The sequence below is a fragment of the Myxine glutinosa genome, chromosome 14, assembly GCF_964187855.1.
Source record: "Myxine glutinosa chromosome 14, kmMyxGlut1.1, whole genome shotgun sequence".
Taxonomy (NCBI): Eukaryota; Metazoa; Chordata; class Myxini; order Myxiniformes; family Myxinidae; genus Myxine; species Myxine glutinosa.
Genome location: NC_136274.1, coordinates 69,804,169 through 69,831,484, shown reverse-complemented (window position 1 = coordinate 69,831,484; position 27,316 = coordinate 69,804,169). Strand labels below are relative to the sequence as shown.

The window sequence follows — 27,316 nt, the reverse complement described above, 5'->3', positions numbered from 1 at the left end:
TCTCTTTTAATGCCTCCCTTACTGTCACCTCTTTCAACCTCCACACCTTCATTCTTGGTTGGTACTTCACCCGCCGAGCTCTCCTCGCACCTTTCATTTTTATGTCGCAGACAACCAAGTGGTGCTGTGAAACAGCCTCCCCCCCCGGGATCACCTTTGTGTCCCGGAGGTGCCCCCTATCTCGCCTCCGCACCATCAGGTAGTCAACGGTTGTCGTCGACCCACCTGACGTGTATGTAAGAAGCTTATTATCCTCTTTCTGGAACTGAGTATTACAAATCAACAAATCAGCTCCATCAGCAAACTCCAAAATCCTTTCACCTTCTCCATTTCTCACACCATATCCGTAACCCCCATGAACTCCCTCAAAACCATCCATACTCCTTCCCACATGTCCATTCAGGTCTCCTCCCACCACAACAACCTCTTCATCTTTCACATTTTCCATCAGCTTCTCTATCGCACACCAGAACTTGTCCTTCTCTTCATTGCTTCGACCAACCTGCGGAGCATATCCCGAGATGACGTTCACCAAGAGCTTTCCAATCATCATTTTCACCATCATCAACCTATCACTCACTCTAGTCACACTCACCACACTGTCTACAAACTCCTCAGAAAACAGGACACCAACACCATTCACGCCCTCCGGGCACCCTTGCCACACAAACTTGTATTTCTGTCCCTGCCTACCCTTCACCATTCTCACACCACTTCCCTTCCATCTCGTCTCTTGCACACAACATATGTCCACTCTTCTTCTGACCAATACTTCCACCACTTCTCCTGATCTCCCTGTCATTATCCCTACATTCCATGTCCCAAACCTCAGAAACCGATCTCCACTTCGGGCTGCACCCTGCCAATATGTAGTTGTAATTGTCATGGTTCTCTTTTTGAGGCAATGTTTTTTATGGCCGGATGCCCTTCCTGACGCCAACCCTCTTAGTCGTCTCTTACGACACGCAGGGATACGGTGTACCTATTCTGACCAGGGTACACACTGGGAAACGTTTAAAACATGGAAATTCTGGGGGGGGTTGGGGGGGGGGCGTCGTCAGCATCACGGCTGCAGTTTAAACATATTCCAACAATATCCAAACAGAACCATGAAAACCATGAAAAACAATCTGGGAAAAGTCTCCAAGCGAGAACGTGGATTTGAGAAGGAAGGAGCAGAGGCGGGAGAGAAACGAGATACAGGGGGCGGGGCACAAGCCGAGACGAGGAGGAGAGCGAACAAACGTGTCCGGGAGGGGAGAAAGAATCAATATAGAATTCTTTGTCTAGGGAGGTGAGGTGAGGGGGAGAAAAGAAAATAAAAGAAACAAGCAATGCAGCGGAGGAAATAACCCAAACCGACAAAACACTGACGGGGGAGGGAAGCCCCAAGTTACCAGGCCGCGCACGAGGTACGACTCAGAAAACGATTAACTACACACAAGTTTGTACGAATTACAAACCAATACCAACCAGAAACACACAATAACACGTACACAGCAAAATAACCAGTGGAAATTTGACAAAGACAAGAATGGGAAAACACTTAAACTTCGATGCCGTCTTAAACTTCTTAAACTTCGATCACCACATAAAACACTTAGTCCAATTTAAGTTAAAGATTTCTCCAAGAGTAATTATGGTAAACAACAACAACTCGCGATGCTCACCAAACTCTCCTCCTATGGTATCCATTGAAATCTCCACGCATGGCTTGCGGAATTCATCTCTAGTCGTAGTCAACGTGTGGCCCTGAATGGGTTTCTCTCATCTCCTCTTCCTGTTCAGGCTGGAGTTCCCCAAGGTAGTGTTGTGGGCCCTGTGCTTTTTCTGGTCTTCATCAATGATCTCTCTGACTCTCTGGAAAATCCTCTCTATCTCTTTGCTGATGACTCCACTCTCTGCCGCTCCATTCCTCATCCCTCAGATCGGCAGTCTGCAGCCTCCTCACTCTCTGCAGACCTGGACAAAATCACAGACTGGGCAAACAAGTGGAACATGTCTTTCAATCCTGACAAATCTCACACTCTTGCTATGTCTCTCCGAAAAGACCGACTGGACAACCCTCCCATCGACTTTCTGAATAATCCTCTCCAATACGTTCTGTCACTCAATCTTTTGGGTCTCACAATCTGCCATGATCATTCCTGGGAAAACCACATTTCCAAGTTGGCCTCCAAAGCCAGTCCCCGACTGGGCATCCTCCGTCGTGCAAAGTCCTTCCTTGGCACACCTGAGCTCCTCACCGCATACAAGGCTTTCATCCGCAGCTCAATGGAGTACTGTTCCCCCCCTCTGAGCCGGTGCTCCTGCCTCACACCTAGCTCGGCTTTACGCTGTTGAAACCAAAGCTTTCAGAATCATTGGAATCTCCCGCGATGAAGCTAACTTCAAAAATAAATAAATCCAGGCTTTCACTCACTCACCACAGGCAGGTTGGTGGTCTTTCTGTCTTCTACCGACTCCCCTCCGGCCTTGCTCCCCCAGCTCCATCTGTGCTCTGTCCCCCAAATATTCTTACAGGTCGCACAAGATCTGCCAGCAACCCTCTTCTGGTGAAATTGCCAAAATCAAGACTCTCTGCTCACCTTCACTCCTTCATTCCGCTTTACTCCCATCTCTCGAACAAACTCCCTCACTCTCTTCAATCCCACTCTTCCCTCCAGGTCTTTAAAACAGCTGTTTCCCACCATCTCTTGTCTTCCCCGTCCAAAACCGTGATCTCTTCTACCCCCGTTAATTCACCCCAGATCCTTTTTTTTTCTTTTTTTTTTTTTTGAAATCCCGACTTCTTTCTTTCCTGGAAGTTCTAGCAGTGTCCATGTGTTTTATACCTTTCCCACCCTCCACCCCCGCCTTCCAATGCTTCCTCCCCCAAGCCCTCTCCCTCCCACAGATCTTCCGATGTCCCTGTTCTCTGCTGTTGTACTTGTGTGCTTCCCTCTCTCTCCCCATCTTGTCTCCCGCTTCCTTTATTGTATGTTTTGTGTGTCCGGTTTTTTTTGTTATTAATGGTAGCTCTTACACGAGCCTCGATCTTGCATAAATGACAGAAATCCCATCACTGTTTCACAAGTTAGTGCAGTAGCAGAATTTTTACCTTATGGGACCTCTGACTTTTGACCTCTTGACCCCATAATCTAATCCATTTATCTTTACATCATTATAATACTTGTACCAAGTTTGACTTTGTTCCCTTCAGCCGTTCTTAAGTTATCGTGGCAACAAAACCTATTACAGACTCTGACCTTTGACCCCAAAATCAAATCAGTTCATCTTTGCATCGTAATATATACTTGTACACACTTTGGACAAAAACCCATCACTGGTTCAAAAGTTATTGCGGTAACAGGATTTTCACCGAACATGACCTCTGACCTTTTACCTCGTAACCCCAAAATCTAATCAGTTCATCTTTAAATCATAGTACATACTTCATCAAAGTTATTGCGGTAAAGAAAACCTACTAAACTACTAAACTAAAGTCCCCCAAAATCAGTAGAGGTTTGAACTACAACTTCCAACGTGGACCGTCACTCGGGGCTATTTTATTTGACAACGTCAGCCCATCCATTGGGAAAGGGTTTGATACTGTTGAAGAAAGGGAAAAGTAAAAGGGGAAAAGGAGAAGATGGGAAGAAAAAGGAGAAGATGGGAAGAAAAAGAATAGAGAAGGTGGAGGAAAGGAATAGAGAAGGCGGAGGAAAGGAATAGAGAAGGTAAACGGAGAGAGGTAGAGAAAGGGGAATAAGGGAGAAGGAGAAAGAGAGCAAAAGGGGAGGAATATATACTTTTATTAACTTGACGAGTATATTAGCTTGGAAATCAAAATAGGCCAAAGAGTTGACGATGTGTGCCTACCTCCTTTGGCACACTGATGTCCACACTGCCTTCTGTAATACTGTACAATGATAATGATTATCACCTCCACCACCTGGATCCACTTTGACTCTTAAACCCCCTTAAACCCTGACTCCTTAATGCCATGAACAAACTTTCGGCACAACATACCAAATATCATTTGTGCCAAGTTTCGTCACAATCCCATCAGCGGTTTCGGAGAATTTGCAATTGTTTACTGACTGACGGATGGATGACGCGCCATCGAATAAGCCCCCCTGGAACCGCACAGGTGAGCTCACAAGTACGGACTTCTTTAAAACAAATCTCACATAAAACAAATCTCATGTGTAGAAGAAAGTGCCGGGAAGGTGAGGATTTATTGAAGCAACTTTTCTTGTGCTGTGACAGCAGCGAGAAAGATTTGCGGTTAGACTTATTATCATTGGTAATAAGACCCACTCCACTGTGGCCTACTTAGCCTTGTGCCTTGACAAAGGAAAAGCAGGGATTGCTGTAGAGGATAGAAATGCGGATGATGAGAGGACCGAGGATGATCTCTCTGATGGAAAGGAGAGGAAGTAGTACGTGAGGTGGTGGGCAAGAGTAAAGGATATCAGCGAAAAGGCGAGGGAGGCACATCTATATTTGCCGAGACATCTGCTTAGGCAGGCCTTTGATATGGATACAGTTCCCAGGAGAAGGAACAGACCAAAACTGAGATGGAAGGACGTTGTGGAGATGCATGTGAGAGAGAATTGAGGATGCAGAGAGGGGATGGTCGGGATACAGGTGTGAGGGGACGAAAGAACCGTGCGGCTGACCCCACAGGAAGGTGGGAGTAATTGGGGGCAAGAAAGTAGAAGTAGTAGTTGTAGTCGTAGTTATCATTATCATCATTTTACCTCCATCGCAAAAAGTGGACAGAGGTTATGTTTTCATCCCTGTCTGTTCATCTGTCTGTCTGTGAACACGATATCTCAAAATGTTATTGACGGATTCGGACGAAACTTGGTGGATGAGCTGGTTAGGTGACAAGAACAAGTCAATTAGATTTTGGTTCAAGTCTGAATCCAGATCCGGCCTATCAGTGAGATACAAAGCATAAACTGTTACACTTGGCGGAGGTGTGCGCTCTACGGAGTGCTGTTCCAGTTATTGATGTGATAGAGATTCTAATCAGAGGAACCTTTGTTATAATATTCTATTGCTGCTTATAAGTGCAGCTGGTCCTGGAAATTCATGGGTTGTCCCCTTTTTCCTGAACATAATACAGTATAATGCTTATCATAATATTGTAAGTTTAGTATAAGACTACTTATGGACAAATTATTATCATCACTATTACATTGTCTGTAGAAAGTCGACATACATCCTCTTTCAAAATGTTCACCTTTTGTTCCCTTATAGCCTGGAATTAAATTGCATTAAATCAGACTTTTTCCACAATTATTTACACATCGTAACCCACAACTTCCAAGTGAAAAACAAATTCGAAAAATTTCAGAAAATTATTGAAAAATACAAACTATGTAGAATATCTTGGTTCAAAAATTGTTCACCCCCCTGAGTTAATACTTGGTGGAAGCACCTTTGGCAGCAATTACAGCTGTGAGTCTGTTGGGATAAGTCTCTACCAACTTTGCACACCTTGATTGGGCAATATTTTCCCATTCTTCTGTACAAAACTGTTCCATCTCAGTCAAGTTGCGTGAGGAGCGTTGATGGACAGCAATCTTCAAGTCATGTCACAGATTTTTGATTGGATTTAGGTTGGGGCTCTGACTGGGCCACTCAAGGACATTAATATTTTTGTTCCTTAGCCACTCCAGTGTAGCTTTGGCTATGTGATTTGGGTCGTTGTCATGGTGAAAGGTGAACTTCCATCCCAATTTCAGCTTTCTTGGAGAGAACAGCAGGTTTTCCTTTGGGATTTTTCTGTATTTTGCTCCATCCATTTTCCCTTCTAGCCTGACAAGTTCCCCAGTCCCTGCTGATGAGAAACATTCCCATAACATGATGCTGCCACCACCATGCTTTACAGTAGGGATGGTGTTCTTTGGGTGATGTGCTGTGTTGGGTTTGTGCCAAACGTAAAGTTTTGCATTTACGCCAAAAAAGTTCTATCTTGGTTTCGTCAGACCACAAAAATTTTTGCCACATGGCTTCAGAATCTCCGGAGTGTTTTTTTGCATACCTCAAATGGGGCTCAAGGTGGCCTGTTTGAGTAATGGTTTCCTTCTTGTCACCCTATCATACAGGCCAGACTTGTGGAGTGCTTGGGATATCGTTGTCACATGCACACAGTGACCAGTCTTTGCCATGAAGGCCTGTAGCTCTTTCAAAGTTGCCATTGACCTATTGGTGGCCTCTCTGATCAGTGTCCTCCTTGCTTGGTCATCCAGTTTGGAGCGATGGCCTGATCTAGGCAGGGTCTTGGTGGTACCATACGCCTTCCACTTCTTAATGATTGTCTTGACGGTGCTGCAAGGGATATTCAAGGCCTTTGAAATATTTTTATACACATCTCCTGATCTGTACCTTTCCACAACTTTATCCTGGAGGTCTTTTGAAAGCTCCTTGGTGCTCATGGTTGAGTCTTTGCTGTGACATGCACGACCCAGCAGGGGAAACCTACAGGAACAGCTGATTTTATTCTGAAATAATCAGATTCACTACAATATAACACAGGTGGAGCCCAATTAACTTGGTGTGTGATTTTGAAGGTGATTGGTTACACCTGAGCTAATTTACAATTACTATTGTAAGGGTGGTGGACACTCATCCAACGAATATATTCTAGTTTTGTATTTTTAATTCATTTTCTGAAACTTGTGGAATTTGTTTTTCACTTGGAAGTTGTGGGTTATGATGTGTAAATAAAGTCGGTCTGATTTAGTGCATTTTATTTCCGCTACAAGGCAACAAAAATGTGAAAATTTTGCAAGGCGGTGTGGACTTTCTATAGGCACTGTACCAGTTATGATCGACCACTCCAGACCACATTTGCAAAATTCGAGAACACAGCATGTATATTCTTTCTCTGAATGCTGCAACAGCAAAAGGATGGAATGAATCTTCTTGCTCCTAAACCTTAAAAGACTTAAAGGTTTTCTCAATACACGCCAAATGTTTTGATTTCCAACCCTAACCCTAAATTGGCACTGAAAAAACCCCCAAAACAACTGTTAGTCTGTGCAGAGTCTTAATGGTAGGTTTTGGTCTTCTGACCACGTACTGTCGGATTGTAAGAATGCAAGTTGTAGAAAATCACACATCTGGGGATAGGTAACAGACATCAGCACCTGCGAAGGGCAGTAAGCCCTTTCTGTTCACACTACTGAGGTGCAAAGTCAACAAGGCCTAGCAGTTCATTCAAAAGGGATCTTCTTTGTAAATAGCCTCAGTTTTGCTGATACCAAGCTTACCTTTGTTCCTGAATAATAGATAATAACATTTATAATATAGAGTAGCTATTACACACACTTCCGTACTTATCTGTTATGTGTGTGGATGAAAATTAAGCTCATCTGTCATACCGCAGTGAATCAATCATGAAAGGTCATCGAGCTCGACAGTCAATCCAGTGATAGATTGTTCATATATTGCCCAGGAGCCCTTTGTGTTGAGAAAACGAACAATAAAAAGTGAATGGAATCGAAAAGAAGTATCTAGTTCGATGCAAATTCAAAGTCCGATGAAGCGTACCTGAACGGCCGTCGTCCCAGACGCCCTGCCCACAAGAATGTGTCCATCTCGAAGTTCGACGACCTTGGGGTCTTCCACGGTGAGTCGTCCACGCACAAGATCACTCACATCGAGAGCCCAGTCAGGAGAGAGCAAAGGTGCAGGTTGTCCGTCATCATCTGCCATAAACTGGGCCCAAACTCGAACCCAAGTGTGTTGGAGCTGCAGAGTGCAGCCACGACCCCGAGAAGACCTGTTCTCTTTCTCCACCTCGTCATCTTCATAGTCTTGTCCATCCACTTCATCTTCTTCTTCATCCTCCACGATCTCTTCTTCATTTTCACTTCCATGCATTTGTCTGTGGAATAAAATTATCCTAAATGTTTGCAAATCACTGAAAAGTGTCCTTAAAAAGGTGAAAACTCCACACATGGACTCCGCCCATGGAAGTATATAATAATAATATCAGTTTCCCTGCAAGGAAATTTGATGCAGGAGAGGACAGGGCATTAGGCCCATGAAAACTTGTGCTATTATTGCCAACCTATGGTTGTTTGATCGTGATCTATCTTTTTAAAATAATGAGCATCAAGTAAGGAAGTGGCAGGCAGGATGGCCTCGACTCTAGACTCAGCTATGCACACTCACCTCTCAGCTGTCTACCCTGGGTTTGAATTCAGACTCAGTTATAAACTGTCATCCTGGTGTATCACAGGAAATGTGATTCATCAATGTGTGTGCCGTTCCTCGGATGGACGTTAAACTGGATGTCCCCTCTGCCGCCATTCGTTCGGGACCCACAGTGGTCTGGGAAGTGACGTCACTTCCTCAAAACTCAGTGGCCATTTGTCTGAAATCAATCCCAGTGTTGTCCCGTGTATTTGTCTGCATGTGTGTGCGATTTGTGTGTTGCAGTTCCTCCATGAGCCATAGACCCTGTAAATCAAAAAGTAAAAACGTGGGAACCAGCTTTCTGGATATAATAACAGAAGGCAACTACACAGGTAATGATGTTCAATCCCCAAAACTCCTTGAATCTGATTTTTTTTTTCTAAGCATCCAAACAAGGATCGTCTGAAAGAATCGTTGTGCTAACTTTAATCTCCTTCAACTCAAATACAAGGGAATGGCAGGAAAAAAACGTGATTTTTAGTGTTTCACTTTTGACTTCTCTTAATCGGTTGGTACAGGGGTTCAAATGGGAAAAATAAAAAGGCCTGGATGTAGTGTGCCTTAGTACCTCCATGTCAAATTTGAAGAGGATTAGGTCAAAATTAAAGGAACAGTGTACGATTGTAATTGTTGGAAACAGAGAAGGATGAAAGAACTAGAGCGGCACTGACGTCACGACGTCGACAGATATGCCTCCGCCCACATTATTGCATCATTATACATACTTGTGCCAAGTTTGATTTAAATCCCTTCAGCCGTTCTTAGGTTATCATGGTAATGAAATAATTGCAACTAAACATGACCTCTGAACTTTGACCTCTTCACCCAAAAAATCTAAACAGTTCATCTTTACATCATTATACATATCTGTACGAAGTTTGACTTAGATCCCGTTAGCCATTCTTAAGTTATCGTGATAACGAAATAATCGTAAATTAACATGAGTTGACCTTTGTAAATACATTAACATGAAATAATCTGACCTCTTGACCCCAAAATTTAATCAGTTAATCTTTCCATCATGATATATAATTTTACCAAGTTTGGTGAAAAATCCCACAACTGGTTCACAAGTTAGTTTGGTAACAGAAGTTTTACTTAACGGGACATCGAACACTTGACCTTTGACCTCTTGACCCCAAAATCTAATCAGTTCATCTTCATATCATTATACATACCTGTACCAAGTTTGACTTAGATCCCTTCAGCCATTCTCAAGTTATAAACGTATTACAGACTCTGACATTTGACCTCTTGACCCCAACATCAAGTCAGTTCATCTTTGCATTATAATAATACTTGGACCAACTTTGGTCAAAATCCCATCACTGGTTCCCAGGTTATCGCCTTAACAGGATTTTTACCTGACATGACCTCTGACCTTTGATCTCATGACCCCAAAATCGAATCAGTTCGTCTTTACCTTATTTTACATATCCGCACTAAGTTTGACTTAGATCCCTTCAGCCATTATCAAGTTATCGCGGTAGCGAAACCTATCACGGAAGGACGGATGGGCGGACGCATGGACAGACAGATGGACAGACAGACGGACGGACAACCCAAAAACATAATGCCTCCGACGATTTCGACAGCAGAGGAATAAAAAGAATGGAGGTTCTAGCTCAAATTTGAAGAGTTCTAGTTCTAGCTGAAAAATTGTTCGAGCATAAATTTGAAGAAGAGTAGGTCAAAATGAAAGCATGTGTACAATTATTGTAATTGTTGGAAAGAAAGAGAGAAATACGAAGGAAACAGAATGGAGGCCCTCCATCTTCGACATGACATCAGGGTCATCTCTATGTACATTTTGCGACCATTCTCTCATCTCCTTTTGCTGTCGAGGCTGGAGTTCCCCAAGACATTGTCTTGGGCCTAGTCCTATTCCTAATCTTCATCAACGATCTCTGACTCTCTCGAAAATCTTCTTTATCCTTTTACAGCCTCTCCCCACTCTGCAGACCTTGATATAATTTCGAGCTGGTCCAACACTTGGAATATGTCTTTCAATCCTGACAAATCTCACTCTCATCGAAAACAATTTCTGGAAAATCCTCCCATCTACTTCCTTAGCAATCCTCTTGAGGAAGTTTGGTCAGTTAAACCTTTTGAGTCTCACTATCAGCCATGATCTTTCTTAGGCAATCCACAAATGGACCACGGTACCCCCATGGGGTTGGCCTCCAAAGCCAGTCACCGAGTGGGTATCTTCCATCATGCAAAGTCCTTCCTTGGCACACCTGAACTTTTACCAACTTACAAGTTCGTCATTTGCATCTTGATGGAGTATTGTTCTCCCCTCTGCACTGACATCCCTACCTCACACCTTGCTCAGTTTAATAATGTGGAAATGACAGACTTCAACATCATTGGTATCTCCCACAATGAACTAGCGTCTCTGGGCCTATCACTCCCAACATCGCAAACAGGTCTGTAATCTCTTTATCTTCTAACCCGTCCTTTCTGCTCTTGCACCTGCTGCCCTTTCTATGCTCTGTCCTCACCTCCAAGTTTCTGCAGGATGCATGTAGTCTTCCAGCAACCCTCTTCTGGTGAAACTCCCAAAACCCAGACTCACTGCTCACCTCCACTCATTTATTCTGCCATTTTTCCCCACAAGCGGTAGCGACTTCCTCAGTCTCTTCAATCCCATTCTTCCCACCAGGGCATCAAGGCAGCTGTTCACCACCATATTGAGTCATACCCTATCCATACCCATGATCTGTCATTAACCCAACCCAAGCCCAACTCTTTCAAGGTTTCCATTTAACCAGGCTTCCACCGCTCCCTAATTCCCTCATATATTTTTCCTCCACTTTTGCCTCTTCTCCAGTTTTCCCTTCCATTTATTGACCGAATCCACGAGTCCTTCTCCTGTTGCTCTTATTCTTCCCCTTGTCTTTTAATCCTCCAAGTCTCCATCTATTTTATCCTTCTGCCCTACTGTTGGTGTGCCTCCATCCCAATATTCCCATTGTTTTTTTTTGTGTTATGTCCTGTTTCATTCTGTGTTTTTGCTACTCAGTGAGTCTCAACTCTCTATGCACAAACAAAGAATCAATAAAAACGATGTCTCCCCTCCATGCAGGTGCTGTAGGTGTAAACGTTACCCCCAATGCAATGCGTGTAACTGCTCGAACATCCAAATAGCTGCATGTGATCTCTGGCAACCTAGTCGAAAGACTATGAGCCTGTGCACGACATAATCGTGTTAATAGACTAGTCCTGGTGTCTTAAGATTTCGGCTCATCCAATATAAAGCAGCAGACTCACTTGATCCTGAAATACCAGATCCTGTGGTCTTAGAAAGGCTCAGCAATGTGGCTTTCAGAACACCGGCAAATCAGTGTTGAAGGTGACAAAGCTTTGAACAAGCAGACATGTATGTGGGCAAAGAGATTTTTTCCAAAAGTCTTTCCGCATTACACCGACCGAGATACTCAGACAGCAATGCACGGAGGCATGCGACGTTCCGTCTGGGTTGGATTTTCTCCCAGACTATAAACTGTCAGATGGGTGCTTCGCAGGCATCAAGTGGTGCACCACTGAGTGTGTTGTCAATCATGTCGGCATTAACCTGAGCTCACGTGCACTTGCATTAGTTGGTGGATGTTAAGGATTCCATGGAGTCTTTCGATTGAAGAGGTTGGGCACACTGAACAAATTGCAAATTCCTGCCCCTGAAGTGCACAGGAACTGCATGAGTAGAATTGCTGCAGATCTAAATGGAGATATTTCCATAAACAGGGACTCTCATTTTGAGACGCAATGAAATGTGAGCGAAGGCAGATTTAGTCGCCTGCCGCCGCTCTTGTAAAACAACACATAGTGCGAAGAGGTTGCTCTGTATGCAAACATCGCCTTGGAAAGTTATTATTTCATCCGCAGCAGGCAAACCGCATGTCAATAAATAAATCAAAGCATGTCAGACTGCGAGCGAATGTGCAGTTAGTCCGTCCGCTAGGTAAAGGCTGCCCCATTCTAATGCCAGTCTTGTTACCTCTGTGGCAGACATCAAGCTGCTCACTTTGCTTCCTCAATTACCACGGCCTTCCAAGGTTTGTGCTGGCAGGCATGACTTCAGCCTGTGGTTTCACAAGTCGACTCCCTGGCTATCATCCAGTGAAAAAGAAACATCACATTCCCTCTGGCTTGTCCGAACAACACTCAAAAAGCTACAACCGGCAATCATCACTGGATGGATGGGGTAAGGGATGAAACCAATTTGTCTTGGCTAGAGCTTCGGTAAGCAATCCAGGATAGGGATGTTCGGAGAAATCTGATCATGGATTTCACCAGAAGTCTGACATGACTTGACGGAACTAGATGACTCGATGATCACAACTTCCTTCCTATTTTGCGGCAAACAGCTGCAGCCAGAACATCAAGAATGATCATGTTTTCCTTCGGAAGTGTATTTATCAGAAATGTTTGCATAAACTAGGTAAAGATGAAATATGGAGAATTCAGCTTGCACACAAATGTTTAACAGAAAAAGAAAGGCAAAAATCCCCCCGAAATACAAGCACGTCAGCATGAGAGCTCTCCCAGAGCTGCGAGAACTCTCAGCATGAGATTCTGCAGGATAACACATATACAAGGTATGTCACCATATGGAGGAGTTTTCATTGTTCTGAGATGGGTCACATCTCTTCCTTGTTCTTAGATGGGTCACATCTCTTCCTTGGGTATGACAAATTACAGCTCACAGATCTAAGTCTAAGTTGGACAGCAAATTCACAGCACTGTTTATTGTTAGGTGGATTGCTCCAAATCCTTCATCAAATTTCCCAAAGTGACACTCGTTCACAATGTGTTGAATAGTCTGATCTGGGTGACTGCGGTCACATGCTGGGCTGTCTTTGAAATTCCATTTGTGGAGGTGGTGTGATGTACATGGAGAGTGCGGATCCTGTTGGGTGCAGACCACTGTTTCAGCGCAAATGCTAGACAGGACTTGAGGCCAATCCATGGATGTTGATTTCAGTGTAGGCTACCGCTGATGGTTTATCCGCATCAGTGTTTCCAGGATGGTGTCCAATTGTTTTGTGTGGATGCTCTCTGCCAAACAGGAGAACAGAATTCCAAAGAAGAGTACATAAGAGCAAGGATAGCAGTGCGACAAGTGCGTGCACTTGATCCCCGGCTGATGCCCGCTAGTTTCCGGATTTTATTTACCCTGGTGTTGATATTTTCTGTGACCCGTTTTAGGTGATCAGGGAACGTGAGGCTGCGATTAAGGTGACTTGGGGAACGATTTGTTCTGGACTGATTTGTCATAAAAGGAAACCTGGAGTTTGCTGTTAGCCAGTCAGATGCTGGGATGGAAAGTGGTAACTGTGGTCTTCGTTTGGTTTTGGCAGAGGGACCAGTAGATGAAGTATTGATCAACGACCTTTAAGTCCTGTGACAAGGCATTGCTGAGATCTTCAAGGTTGATTTATTTGGTAGCAAGAGCACGATCATCTATGTAGGGCTTGTGGGCAAACGTTCTGGAGGTCGTACAAGGCATGTTTCTCACTTATATGTTGAAGAGGATTGGAGCTAAAACAGAGTTGGAAAAATGTTCGTGTTGGCAAAATGTTCGTGTTGGCAAAATGGTTGTGTTGGCGAAATGTTCGTGCTGGCGAAATGTTCGTGCTGGCGAAATGTTCGTGTTGGCGAAATGTTTGTGTTGGAAAAATATTTGTGTTGGAAAAATATTTGTGTTGGCTAAATGTTCCCGTTGGCAAAATGTTCACGTTGGCAAAATGTTCATGTTGGCAAAATAAAATGTTTGTGTTGGCTAAATGTTCGTGTTGGCATAATGTTCGTGTTGGCATAATGTTTGTGTGGCAAAATGTTCACGTTGGCAAAATGTTAATGTTGGCAAAATAAAATGTTTGTGTGGCAAAATGTTTGTGTGACAAAATGTTTGTGTTGGTTAAATGTTCGTGTTGGCAAAATGTTTGTGTTGGCTAAATGTTCACGTTGTCAAAATGCTTGTGTTGACTAAATGTTCCTGTTGGCAAAATGTTCGTGTTGACTAAATGTTTGTGTTGGCTAAATGTTTGTGTTGGCTAAATGTTCACGTTGGCAAAATGTTTGTGTTGGCGAAATGTTCGTGTTGGCAAAATGTTCGTGTTGGCTAAATGTTTGTGTTGGCTAAATGTTTGTGTTGGCTAAATGTTCATGTTGGCTAAATGTTCGTGTTGGCTAAATGTTTGTGTTGGCTAAATGTTTGTGTTGACTAAATGTTCGTGTTGGCTAAATGTTTGTGTTGGCTAAATGTTTGTGTTGGCTAAATGTTTGTGTTGGCGAAATGTTCGCATTGGCATAATGTTCGCGTTGTCAAAATGTTTGTGTAGACTAAATGTTCGTGTTGGCAAAATGTTCGTGTTGGCAAAATATTCACGTTGGCAGAATGTTCGCCTGGTGTTTCTGTTGGCAAAATGTTTAGCTGATGTCCATACTGGGAAACCTTCGGAGAATGTTAATGCAGCCAAAAGTTTGTTCATCGTCCATGCTGAGAAAATCCGTGCGGTAAAAACACTTGGCAAAACATCCGACATATGGGATGTTTCGCGTTGGCAAAAGCCAGGAAAACGTTCCCATCAAATGTAATGATCGATGTGATCATATCATATCCCAATATCCGTGACATACAAAACCCAGAAAGGTCCTCATTGAAACTAACACCAGGTGCAGAATTTATTTTAGTCTCATGTTACACAAACCATCATAATGTGGTGCAAAAACATGTCCCGTTATAAAAGGGATTCCCAAGATGACCACCTTGCCCAACGTTTTACGAAGGACTCCGCGTAAGTGAAACCAATGAGTGCCATAAAATGAACCTTAAACAACAATAAACACCCAAGTATAAAAGAACTGACAAAATGTAGAATCAGCTCCCAATATGTTAATAAACACGGCAAGACAAACTAACAAACCAAGTAGCGCAAAGTGATCACCTTCATCAGTTTCCTGCAAAAACAAAACCAAACTTGAATGATCATTGAGGTTTTTAATTGTTTTTTTTTCAAGAGAGAAATAACAGATCGAAAAAAAAAAATCAAAGCTCTTTAAAACCAACAACGTAGTGCTAAAATGTTCATTAGGGCATAAAGCAATTAAAAACCCATAATTACCAATCAATAACGAGTTCGCAGCTATAACACCGAACGATATTTCTTAATCCTTAACGAAAGGCAACATTCAACGAGTTTAGTCGTTTGTATACATATTACGTACGCTGTCCTTTCACTCACTACACAGTGCCGGGAAGCTTGAACTATTGTCGACGCATAGATATCGATGACCTTTTAATGGGAGAATGCGGGAGAAGAGATGATTATGAGAGATGATCAATGAGAAACTACAAACACAAAATGTGTCATTCATTGTTATTGATGCCACTGATGATTACCCCTTCATGGTAGGCTTCTGCTGTTGTGGACATTATTTTTGAAGGAGTTTTCTCCGGCATATGTGATTACGTGCCATTGCTATCCGAAACATAATTCAAATAATCTGTGGAATTATTACTGAAAGTAAGAAGAGAGACTTTGCTGTAAGAAGAGAGTAATAAGAGAGAAAACAGGTAATAAAAAAACTGCCAAAGTCTAGGCTCTCTGCTCACCTTCACTCTTTCATTACTCTTTTCTCCCGCCTCTGGAACAAACTCCCTCACTCTCTTCAATCCCACTCATCCCTCCAGGTCTTTAAAACAGCTGTTCACCACCATCTCTTATCTTCCCCCATCCAAAACCTTGATCTTTTCTACCCCCGTTAATTCACTCCAGATCCACTTTTGTGAAATACCAACTTCTTTCCTGGAAGACCTAGCAGTGTCCATGTGTTTTATACATCTCCCACGCCCCCCCCCCCTTCCCATGCCTCTTTCCCCTCCAAGCCCTCTCCCTCCCACAGATCTCCCGATGTCCCTGTTCTCTGCTGTTGTACTCGTGTGCTTCCCCATCTCTCCCCATCTTGTCTACCGCTCCCCTTATTATACGTTTTATGTGTCTGTTTTTTTTGTCATTAATGTTAGCTCTTTCACGAGCCTCGATCTTGTATACAAAAAACAAACAAACAAACAAAAAAAACACTCAAAGACGCTCTCGTGTGTCGGCTACTCTTATCCAAGCTGAATTGCGAGTTTGATTTTCGAGTCTTCAAGTGGATTAAAATTTCCCCTTCCAGGGTAAACCTTTCAATGTTGTAACACCAGTGGGCAGCGGTCGACTTAACGCAGACAAATCACAGATCGATTGCGTGAAAAATGTACAACAGACGACGAATAAGAATATTCTGACCTCTTGTGAGCTAGAATGGGGACACGCCAGCCTTTAATGGGGTTCAGCTGGGAATCGGAGAGCTCGAGGAGCAGAGGCAGGTGAGGAAACCACACGTTGAGCTCCAGGGAAGTGGTTAGCTGTTCGTATGCCACGTGGATACGAGCACGCAGCGCCCCGCTCCGTTCGCTTCCATCGACGAACACCGCTTCACAGCCACCTGACACCTGGGGGGAAAAGTACGAGAAGAGCAAGGCCAAACAAAAAGATATTCATGTTTAGCGTCCCCGCCCGCTTCCTTTTTAGAGGCCACCTCCTTTTTTTTTTTTTTTTTTTTTTAAACATCGTTCGACTGATCGCGAGCAATCAATTTTCTCACTCTCTCGATTTGATAGTCTCCATCATAATTGTTTCATGGCCGCTCACACAAAGTAATCCCGTCTGTGATACACGTACATACATGTCCGGCAGTAATATGCGGCTGGCTATATTGAGAGTAATACTCTATTAATAATTATTTTTTATAACAATTTATAATTAAAGATTAACCACAAGTTTTGCCCCAGAGCAAAACAAATTTGATTGAAACAATGCAAATGCAAATTTTTAACATAGCCTCTCTATCAGCTTTCTGTCAGATTCAACAACAGATAAAATCAAATACATGCAATGGATGAGATACTTTTGTTTTGTTAGTAGGAATGAACACATAACTGGAGGGTATTTTAGTATTTAGAATTCAAAAAGTAAACAAAAAACATTTGCAAAGTAGAGTACACGTAGCTTTACCATGTTAGGAAGAAGATATGGTTGAGAAATAATGAAATATAATGTAAAATGCATTTAGATACATTATTGTATTGTAATAATAAAATAGGTAAGATATTGTTTGCAAATCTCGTCTTGAATTTTTCTGTATACCTGTATAAAGACACAAAAGAAAACAAAGTACAGCATGCAAATATATGAAATGGTCTCTTTTACTAGTCTTTTATTAATATGTTACTCAGTACATGTTGTATTTTGTCAACACAGGTCGTCAAGACCCAAACATTCTACATGTATTTCAAATCTAAAGAAACAAAAAAGCAGGCGACCATCTTGGGAAAAATGAGCCTGGCGGCCATTTTGAAAAGAAAAAAAAAAGGTGCCTCCTCCTCCTGTTTTTCAAAAAGGCAGGACGCTAAACACGTTTTTTTTTTTTTTTTGGCCTAATGATGGCTGTCGATGCCGAAGGCAGGTACGAAAGGACTTCCTGCACTGATCAATGTCCTCACATTGCCCTGAAATAAAGGAGAGTTCAAAAGATGCGTCTTGGTATCTTTGTAGATCCTGGATGACAGTGCTGACTTTTTTTTTTATCACGTACCTGAATGTTGTCAAATGTCATGAAGGCCTTCAAGACTACACTGGGAGAACCTCTCTTTATAGGAACTAGTCGTCCTGTGTTGGATGAAAAACAAGTATAACAAACTCTCTCAACCAAATGTGCAGAGGTGTTCTAACCGCCGTGGGAAAGATCCCTTCATGGTGGTTCGAAACCTGGCCGAGTCGTACCAAAGACTCTAAAATAGTATGAGCTGCTTCCTTGCTTGACGCTTGGCCTTTAAAATAGCAGAGCAAAGATAAACTACCACAGGCATCCATGCAGAGGAGAAAATGTCTCCTTAAAATTCCCCCTCTGAGGGTGGAGAGAAAAGCAACGTCATAAAGATGGCGTCGCAGGTACCCAGAATGCCCTTGGAGATTACGTCACATCCCCCAAGGGAAGCAGCTATATTTGTATGATGTCGTGCAGTCTTATCTCATTTGTCTGCTACTTGCGCAAACGAAGATTCTCAAGTATGTTGGTTGGTTTGGTGTTCTGTTTATTACTTGGCAAAATTTTTTTTTTTTCTGCAAGTATGTTGATCACTCTGGTTTGTGTGTGTGTGTGTGTGTGTGTGTGTGTGTGTGTGTGTGTGTGTGTGTGTGTGTGTGTTTGTGTGTGTGTGTGTGTGTTTGTTTGTCTGTCTGCTCACATACTTGCCTACAGGTCACAATTTTAAACCGATCTTCACAAAACTTTACCAAACGGTAGAGTTCGTGGTCCGACAAAATCCTATATATTTTTGGGGTCAAAAGGTCAAAAGGTCAACATAGGCCAAAGGTCAACCAAATTTTTTCAAATTTCTAAAATCCTCAATTTTCATCCGATTGACTTGAAATTTGAATAGGATTTACATATCGGCGAACTGAATTCAACCACCAACTATTTTTGAGATCAACATAGGCCAAAAGGTCAACATAGGCCAAAGGTAAACCACGTTTTTCAAATTCCTAAAATCCTAAATTTTCATCCGATTGACTTGAAATTTCAATAGGATATACATGTCGGCGAATTGAATTCAACCACCAACTATTTTTGACATCAGCATAGGCCAAAAGGTCAACATAGGCCCAAGGTCAACCGCTTTTTTCAAATTTCTAAAATCCTCAATTTTCGTCTGATTGACTTGAAATTTGATTAGGATTTTCATATCAGGTTACTGAATTCAACCACCAACTATTTTTGAGGTTAAAAGGATGCTCTACTGAGTGCCATTCCACTTTGTTCTGTTTTTCCAAGTGTCGCTCTGTGAGTGATTTTTCATCTGTCTGTCTGTCTGTCTGTCTGTATATCGATCACCTCCACGTCGCATTTTACTCAGATCTTCACAAAACTTAACCACCTCTTTGGTAGGTAGTCACAAGCGAGAAGCATATGGTTTTTTTTCGGCGAAAAGGTCAAACAAAGGTCAACGTCACATAAATCGTCAAGATTCATCCGATTCACTTGATATATATATATATGTACTGAAACGCAAAAGAAACTTACCACTTGTTTGAAATGTAATAAAATTGTAACAGTTCAAAATAAAACTAGAACGGGCACTCGGTAGAGCGCATACCTTCGCCGCAGCTACTGTTCTGTACTTGGCATGGGAGTGTAGGGAACAGAACAACAAAAATACGATTTTGACCTTTTCGTGACCTTGACCTTGACCTTTGACCCGATTGCTCCCAAAATCTAATCAAATGTGTCCCGTATAATAACCAATCATCCCACCAAATTTCATGCAATTCGGTTGAATACTTTTTGAGTTATGCGAATAACATACACACACACACACAGACATACAAATAAATACACAGCGATCAAAACATAACCTTCCGCTTTTGCGAAGGTAACAAACCAACAATTGCTAATTCAAACATTGGCATTTTATTGATGACATGTCAAGTTTTTGACGAAGATACACCATCTCATCAGTTTGTTCTACAGTACAGAACAGCACAGGGTGCAATGTCAGTCCCCTTTCAATAGCGTGTGTGGCCACCATTGTTTTGGATACAGGCAGTGCATCGTCGGCGTATACTGCCTACCAGTCTTTGGATGGATTGCTGCTGGATTCTGTCCCACTCAGTCCTCAATGTCTGAAGCAGCTCTGCCCGTGTCCTGGCCCTGCCAACTACGCGTCTCCCAAGCTCATCCCACAGGTGCTCTATGGGATTCAGGTCAGGGGAGAGCGCAGGCCACTGCATGGTGTTGATGTTCTCGCCTTGGAGAAATGCAGTGGTAAAGCGAGCAGCATGGGGACGAGCGTTGTCATGCTGAAAGGTTCTCAGTTCTGGGTGGTCTAGCAGGAATGGCAGCAGATGAGGTCGCAGGATGTTATCCACATACCGCTGGGCATTAAGATTCCCATCCACAACCACCAGTGGCGTCCTGTACCGGCCTGATATGGCGGCCCACACCATCACACTTGGGCCACCCCACCTGTTGGCTTGACGCACGCAACAATCGGCATATCGCTCGCCAGTTCTTCTCCAGACACGCTCACGCCCATCAGGACTGTCCACACAGAACCTTGACTCATCACTGAAAGCGACCTCGTTCCACTGCGCCAAGGTCCACCGCTGATGCTGCTGGCACCATCTCTGTCGGTTGCGGCGATGGGCAGCCGTCATCACGGGGCCTCTGTATGGTCTTCTGGCAGTCAGACCATAGTCATGCAGTCGTCTTCGTGCAGTATCATTGGAGATCCGTGGGTTTGCACGCCCCGGAGTTTCTACCGCAGTGCGGGATGCTGGACGGAATCGATCACGCAGGTGACTTCGGACCATCTCCCTTTCCTGCCTTGCAGTGGTGACTCTTGGCCTCCCTGATCGAGGTCTGTCATCTGCAGAGTTGTGGAGGGTGTCTCTGTCCACCAGGGCCGATATCGTCTGGTGTGAACAGCCAAGGCGACGTGCCACCTCATGGTAGCTCAGTCCGCCTTGCAGCATGCCCAGGGCACGCTGCCGTTGATCCCTTGACAATCGTGGCATGTTGATTGAAATGCCCATTTTGCACTGGCCTTTTTTAAGCCAATATCAAGACATCACGTGCAGCTCATTAAAATCATCCCATACCCCTTGGCTAATCACTGACAGTCAAAACGGCTGTTCAACAGCTGTGCTATGAAGTGACCATTGAAGGTTCAAGTGACCATCCGTGACCGTTTTGTCTGACAGTGAGGACACTATTGTCCACAAATAAGTTCACACATTTACTACACGCAGTGTTATTGTTGATATTTAAAGGTTTCAAAGGTGGTAAGTTTCTTTTGCGTTTCAGTATATATATATATATATATATATATATATATATATATATATATATATATATATATATATATATATATATATAACTGTAAGAAATAGTAGAAACTCCAAAGTACGAGCAGGGCGTCTCATTTGTATTGAATATATAATCGTTAGATTAAATAAGACGCGGACGTAGCTTCAGGACGTCGATCTTTAATTGTCGACAAGCTTTCGACCAACAAAGGTCTTCTTCTGAGTCAGCCCCAAGTTCGACGGAAGTCTTCACTTCCGTCACTTCCGTCGAACTTGGGGCTGACTCAGAAGAAGACCTTTGTTGGTCGAAAGCTTGTCGACAATTAAAGATCGACGTCCTGAAGCTACGTCCGCGTCTTATTTAATCTAACGATTATATATATATATATATATATATATATATATATATATATATATATATATATATATATATTATATATATATATACTAGCTTGGCTCTGCTCGCTACGCTCGCCTCACCGCGCGTCGTTACTGAGGAACGGGCTTATTTTAGCTGAGGATAATGACTGTACCTGAGTTGCTGTGTTGTCATGATTTACACCAATCATAATACAAACAATTATTTTGCACAAATGTATTTGTTGTGTTTGTGATATTACATTTTTATAGGCAATTTAGGTTGAAGATTTAGGTTGAATGTTTTTTTGTTTTTTTTTCAAGAAAGAACCCCTCAGCACATACATAGGGGAGGGGTAGGTGCAGACTGGAAATTTGGGACGATTACACCTCACCACACATAATTTAAAACACCTCACCACCACATAATTTAAAACACCTCACCACCAAGTAATTTAAAACACCTCACCACCAAGTAATTTAAAACACCTCACCACCACATCATTTAAAAACACCTCACCACCACATAATTCAAAATACCTCACCACCATGCACCACGTGATTCAAAACCACCACCACGTTATTAAAAACACTTCGCAACCACGGAAACAAAAGTTTGAGGGAGTAGTTAAGTGACAACACAGACACTGCCCAGATATGTAGATATATAGACAAATGACTGTACCCGAATTGCCGTTTTGTCATGGTTTAAACCAATCATAATTCAAACAATTATTTTGCACAAATGTATTTGTAATATACGTGATATCACATTTTATAAACAAATGAAGTTGAAAAAAAAAATGGTACGATTTCACAAAAGTTTGAGGAGTAGTTCAGTGACGACAACACAACACAACACAACACAGACACTGCACAGATATATGTCTATATATATATACGAGGGCATAGCCCGTACTATATCTATATCTAAAATTATATCCCCCCCCTCTATTTACATGAAATGGTTTGGTCCAAAGCGAACGGCTTGCGAGTGGTGACAATCCCCCCCCTCTATTTACATGCAATGGTTTGGTCCAAAGCGAACGGCTTCCGGAGTTTGGTAAAGAAATCGCCATCGCGTGCACAAACGCGCAGGAAAGCGAATGAATCGCAAATTCGTTTTTATTAGTTGTAAAACATAGTTTAACGCCAACATAGTTTGCAAACGTGAAATAAATGAATACGCTCTCAAATGTGCCATCCGAGGCAGAGTGTGCCCGCCACGTTCGGCACACGCGATCGTTCGCTGCTCTCTGATTGGTTGAATCGTTTTTTGGACATAGCTCGGTAAGTAATTGTCCGATTAATATGAAACCTTGAAAAGGCACATCCTCGGGTCCCCAGCAATATACCTGGCAAGTTAAAAGTATATCGGACCCGTGGTTGTCGAGAAACAGCGGTCACAGACAAACGTACAGACAGAGATTACTGGAATTATAGATAGACTAGGGCATGCCCGTACTATATATATGCCCGTACTATATATCTATCTAAAATTATATCCCCCCCCCTCTATTTACATGAAATGGTTTGGTCCATTCGCAACGCCAAAGCGAATGGCGAACGGCTTGCGAGTACAGTGACAATCCCCCCCCTCTATTTACATGAAATGGTTTCGTCCATTCGATAACGACCACAGAACCCCCCCCCCCTCTATTTACATGGAATGGTTTGGTCCATTCGCAACGCCCGGCACACGCGATCGTTCGCTGCTCTCTGATTGGTTGAATCGTTTTTGGACATAGCTCGGTAAGTAATTGTCCGATTAATATGAAACCTTGAAAAGGCACATCCTCGGGTCCCCCAGCAATATACCTGGCAAGTTAAAAGTATATCGGACCCGTGTTGTCGAGAAACAGCGGTCACAGACAAAACGTACAGACAGACAGAGATTACTGAATTATAGATAGATAATATATATATATATATATATATATTATATATATAATATATATATATATATATATATATATATATATATATATATATATATATATATATATACGTATATATATATATATATATATATATATATATATATATATATATATATATATATATATATATATATATATATATATATATATATATATATATATATATATATACATATATACTGTACATTTATACTGTATATATACTGTGTATATATATACACTGTTTTATACATATAAAAAACTGAAAAAACATGGGTGTTTGGTGAACACTCGTCGAGGTCGACCCATGTGAGTATATCTATTAATTACGTACTGTTTGAACGTGAATTGGCCTGTGAGTACATCTATAAATTACATATTATTGGAGTTGACTACATATCTATCTATAATTCCAGTAATCTCTGTGTGTGTGTGTGTTTGTCTGTGTGTTTGTCTGTGTTTGTCTGTGTGTTTGTCTGTGACCGCTGTTTCTCGACAACCACGGGTCCGATATACTTTAAACTTGCCAGGTATATTGCTGGGGACCCGAGGATGTGCCTTTTCAAGGTTTCATATTAATCGGAGAAGTAGTTACCGAGCTATGGCGATTTCTTTACCAAACTCCGCAAGCCGTTCGCTTTGGACCAAACCATTTCATGTAAATAGAGGGGGGGGATTGTCACCGTACTCGCAAGCCGTTCGCTTTGGACCAAACCATTTCATGTAAATAGAGGGGGGGGATTGTCACCGTACTCGCAAGCCGTTCGCTTTGGCTTTGCGAATGGACCAAACCATTTCATGTAAATAGAGGGGGGGGATTGCCACCGTACTCGCAAGCCGTTCGCTTTGGCTTTGCGAATGGACCAAACCATTTCATGTAAATAGAGGGGGGGGGGATATAATTTTAGATATATATATAGTACGGGCATGCCCTAGTATTTATAATGACAGACTATTGAAACGTACCTTTTAAACACTTAGACCTTTATACCCCTTCGATCCTATAGACCCCTTTAGAACATTTAAACCTTTTAGACCCCTTTATACCATTTTAGACCTTTTAGACCACCATTTAAGATCTTTTAGACCCTTTTGATATTTTATGACCCTTCACGTAGACCCCTTCAGCCTTCAGAATTTTTAGATACCTATGGACCCCTTAGATTCCTGAAGACCTTGTCACGCTTGACCCTAAGGCTTTTTAGACCCAGCAGATCCTCTTTAGAGTCCTTAGACCCTTTATATCCCAACTACTATTGGAAAATAGCATGTAGATCTTTATATCCCTTAAGACCCTTTGGATCACTTAGACCCTTTCGACCTTTACGCCCCTTAAACTCTTTAGACCCCTTTAGACAAACATCACATATACATCTGTAGTCTCCTTGCAATACACAGACTATAATTTTCAGTAAGTACTGCAGAATCTCCACACACCCAAAGGCTGGGACTCAGCTAGGTTGAACAGAATTTGCACATTGGGTCACTGAATTGGTTGACCAATTAAAACCATATTGTTTTTGAGCTCAAAACATCAAATGGTGAAAGTCGCATGAAATCATTAATTTTCATCCGATTCATTTTAAATTTGAATAGGATTTGCATATTGGGTGACAAAATTGATTCACCAAAAATCAGAACGTACAAAACACAAGGACACCAAGGACTTCCAGGAAAGAAGTCGGTATTTCAAAAAAGTGGATTTGGGGTGAAATTAGTGGGGGTAGAAAAGATCAAGGTTTTGGATGGGGGAAGATAAGAGATGGTGGTGAACAGCTGTTTTAAAGACCTGGAGGGAGGAGTGTGATTGAAGAGAGTGAGGGAGTTTGTTCCAGAGGCGGGAGAAAAGAGGAATGAAGGAGTGAAGGTGAGCAGAGAGTCTTGATTTTGGCAGTTTAACCATAAGAGGGTTGCAGGCAGATCTTGTAGGAATATTTGGGGGACAGAGCCCAGAGAGAGCTGGGGGAGCAAGGCCGGAGAGGAGTCGGTAGAAGACGGAAAGACCACCAACCTGCCTGCGTTGAGTAAGTGAAAAGCCCTCGGAGATAGCTTCATCGCGGGAGATTCCAATGATTCTGAAAAATCTGGGGCCTTTGCTCAAACCTGACTGATGTCTCCATACAGGTTGCTTCTGACAAACCAGACTTAATCTTCTTAACAGAAACTTTCCTCCTTCAAGATGTCTCCGATTCCTTAATATCTCTTCCTGGTTACTCCGTCCTCCGGTATGATAGACCTGAGCCTCGTCCTGGTGGTGGGGTTGCTATCTTTATCAAAAACTCTCTTCTTCACACTCCTTGCACTGCCCTCTCTCCACCCCACCCCCAAGAGTACCTATGGCTACGGCTTACTCTCCGCTCCCACCTTTTTTTTCATATGTGTGTTGTACCGTCCTCCAAACAGTGATGACTCCATCTACATCTCGCTGTCTGATAACATGGACTCACTTCTATCTACTCATCCCAACTCTCTCCTCCTCATGTGTGGTGAATTCAACTGTCATCATGCCAGCTGGCTGGGTGTGGGTCCCTCTCTCATCAGCCAAGGCTCCTCAGCAGTCTCGAAAATTCTAAACTTAAAATCTCTTTCGAAGAACGGATACTCACAGCCAGAGAGCTTTGTCTCGTACAACGTATAAGACCTCATGTTACATGCAACTGAAAAAGCACTGAAAAGACAAATCTCATGCAATAAACATTGCACTGCATCACACAGGAGTCGTATCTTGCAATAAGTCGCAGAGATTTGAGGAGATGAAAGTTACAGCTCTGAAACTGAAAGATGTCTTGCTGCACTTGTCTCGGCTCTGCTCACAAAGAGCACAATGAGATGCATTCTTGGACTTGGAAAAGAGAAAAAGCCAGGCAACTGGATGAAAGAATGATAGGGTAGGAAACAGCTAACCCTCGCTGTGTTATCGTACTTACGCCAGCAGTGTCTACGACTGGAAAGAACAAGCACAGCCAAGGCAAGCAGGTGATAGGACATTGTAAATTCGGCCGTGGATGAGAGCAAGAGTAAAACAAATCACGGTTAATTACAGGAGGGGAATCAAACGGGTAAGAACCATGCACGGCGAGCGGTGACGACTGTAAATTCTGCTGTCGCAAAGCAAGACATTCATTCTCTATTCGTTTGTAATGAACATGCGGACAAGATAGAATTTTGAGGAAATTGATGGTGAGGAATTCGAGGGTCGCATTTTGGGAAATGAGGTCTTAATTAGGCGTCGAGGCCCTTACGATCCAGTTGAAACGTTTTCGGCATTTGTGCTCCTGTGTATAGGTCGCACGACAGTAGGTACCGTATCTTTAAGTTTGTCCAATTCTAACCAACATCGATTTTGCTTTACACCTCCATTAGGTATGCCAATATCTTCTTCTGCCACCATAACCATTGGCGAATTCGGTTTTTGTTCATTGGGAAGGAAGATGGTGCTCGGAGTTTGAAATTGCCAGTGGTTATACAGGTACGTGCTTTTCATGGCATCAAGTGGTTATGTTATTGTTGTTGTTTAGCCCCGGATGATTCTCTCGAACAAGCCCGCGGCACGGAGACAGCCGATCGATCTCCCAGGAGCGACCCAGAGATCCCCCACATCCTGGATGGTGTACCCGGCCTTCACAAAGTCAGGACCATGGCAGGGAGAGAGAGAGAGAAAGAGAGGGAAAGAGGAAGAGAGGGAAAGAGGAAGAGGGGGAGAGACGGAGAGAGGAAGAGAGTTGTTAGGGTCAGGGTTAGGGTAACTAACGAGTTACCCTGGAAGAACTGGAGAGCGGCGAGAGATGTTGTCACGTCCGCCACCAACCGAAGGTGGATGGAAGTTAGGTTTTCACCCCTGCATGTCTGTCTGTCTGTTAGCAGGATATCTCGAAAAATTGTGAACGGATTTGGATGAAACTTGGTGGACACGTTTTTTTTGTT

The 27,316-nt window shown here is 42.7% G+C and overlaps 1 protein-coding gene across 1 annotated transcript in view; it reads right to left on the bottom strand.

Annotated features, from left to right (window-relative positions):
* LOC137439879 (transmembrane protein 132C-like) overlaps positions 1-27,316 on the bottom strand; it is an 862,966-nt gene that overhangs the window by 101,129 nt on the left and 734,521 nt on the right. The window contains exons 6-7 of the mRNA XM_078768431.1: positions 16,497-16,702; positions 7,549-7,885 (exon numbers count right to left, since the gene is read on the bottom strand). Of these exons, the coding sequence (XP_078624557.1) occupies positions 7,549-7,885; positions 16,497-16,702 (543 nt within the window). The remainder of the gene's footprint in view (positions 1-7,548; positions 7,886-16,496; positions 16,703-27,316) is intronic.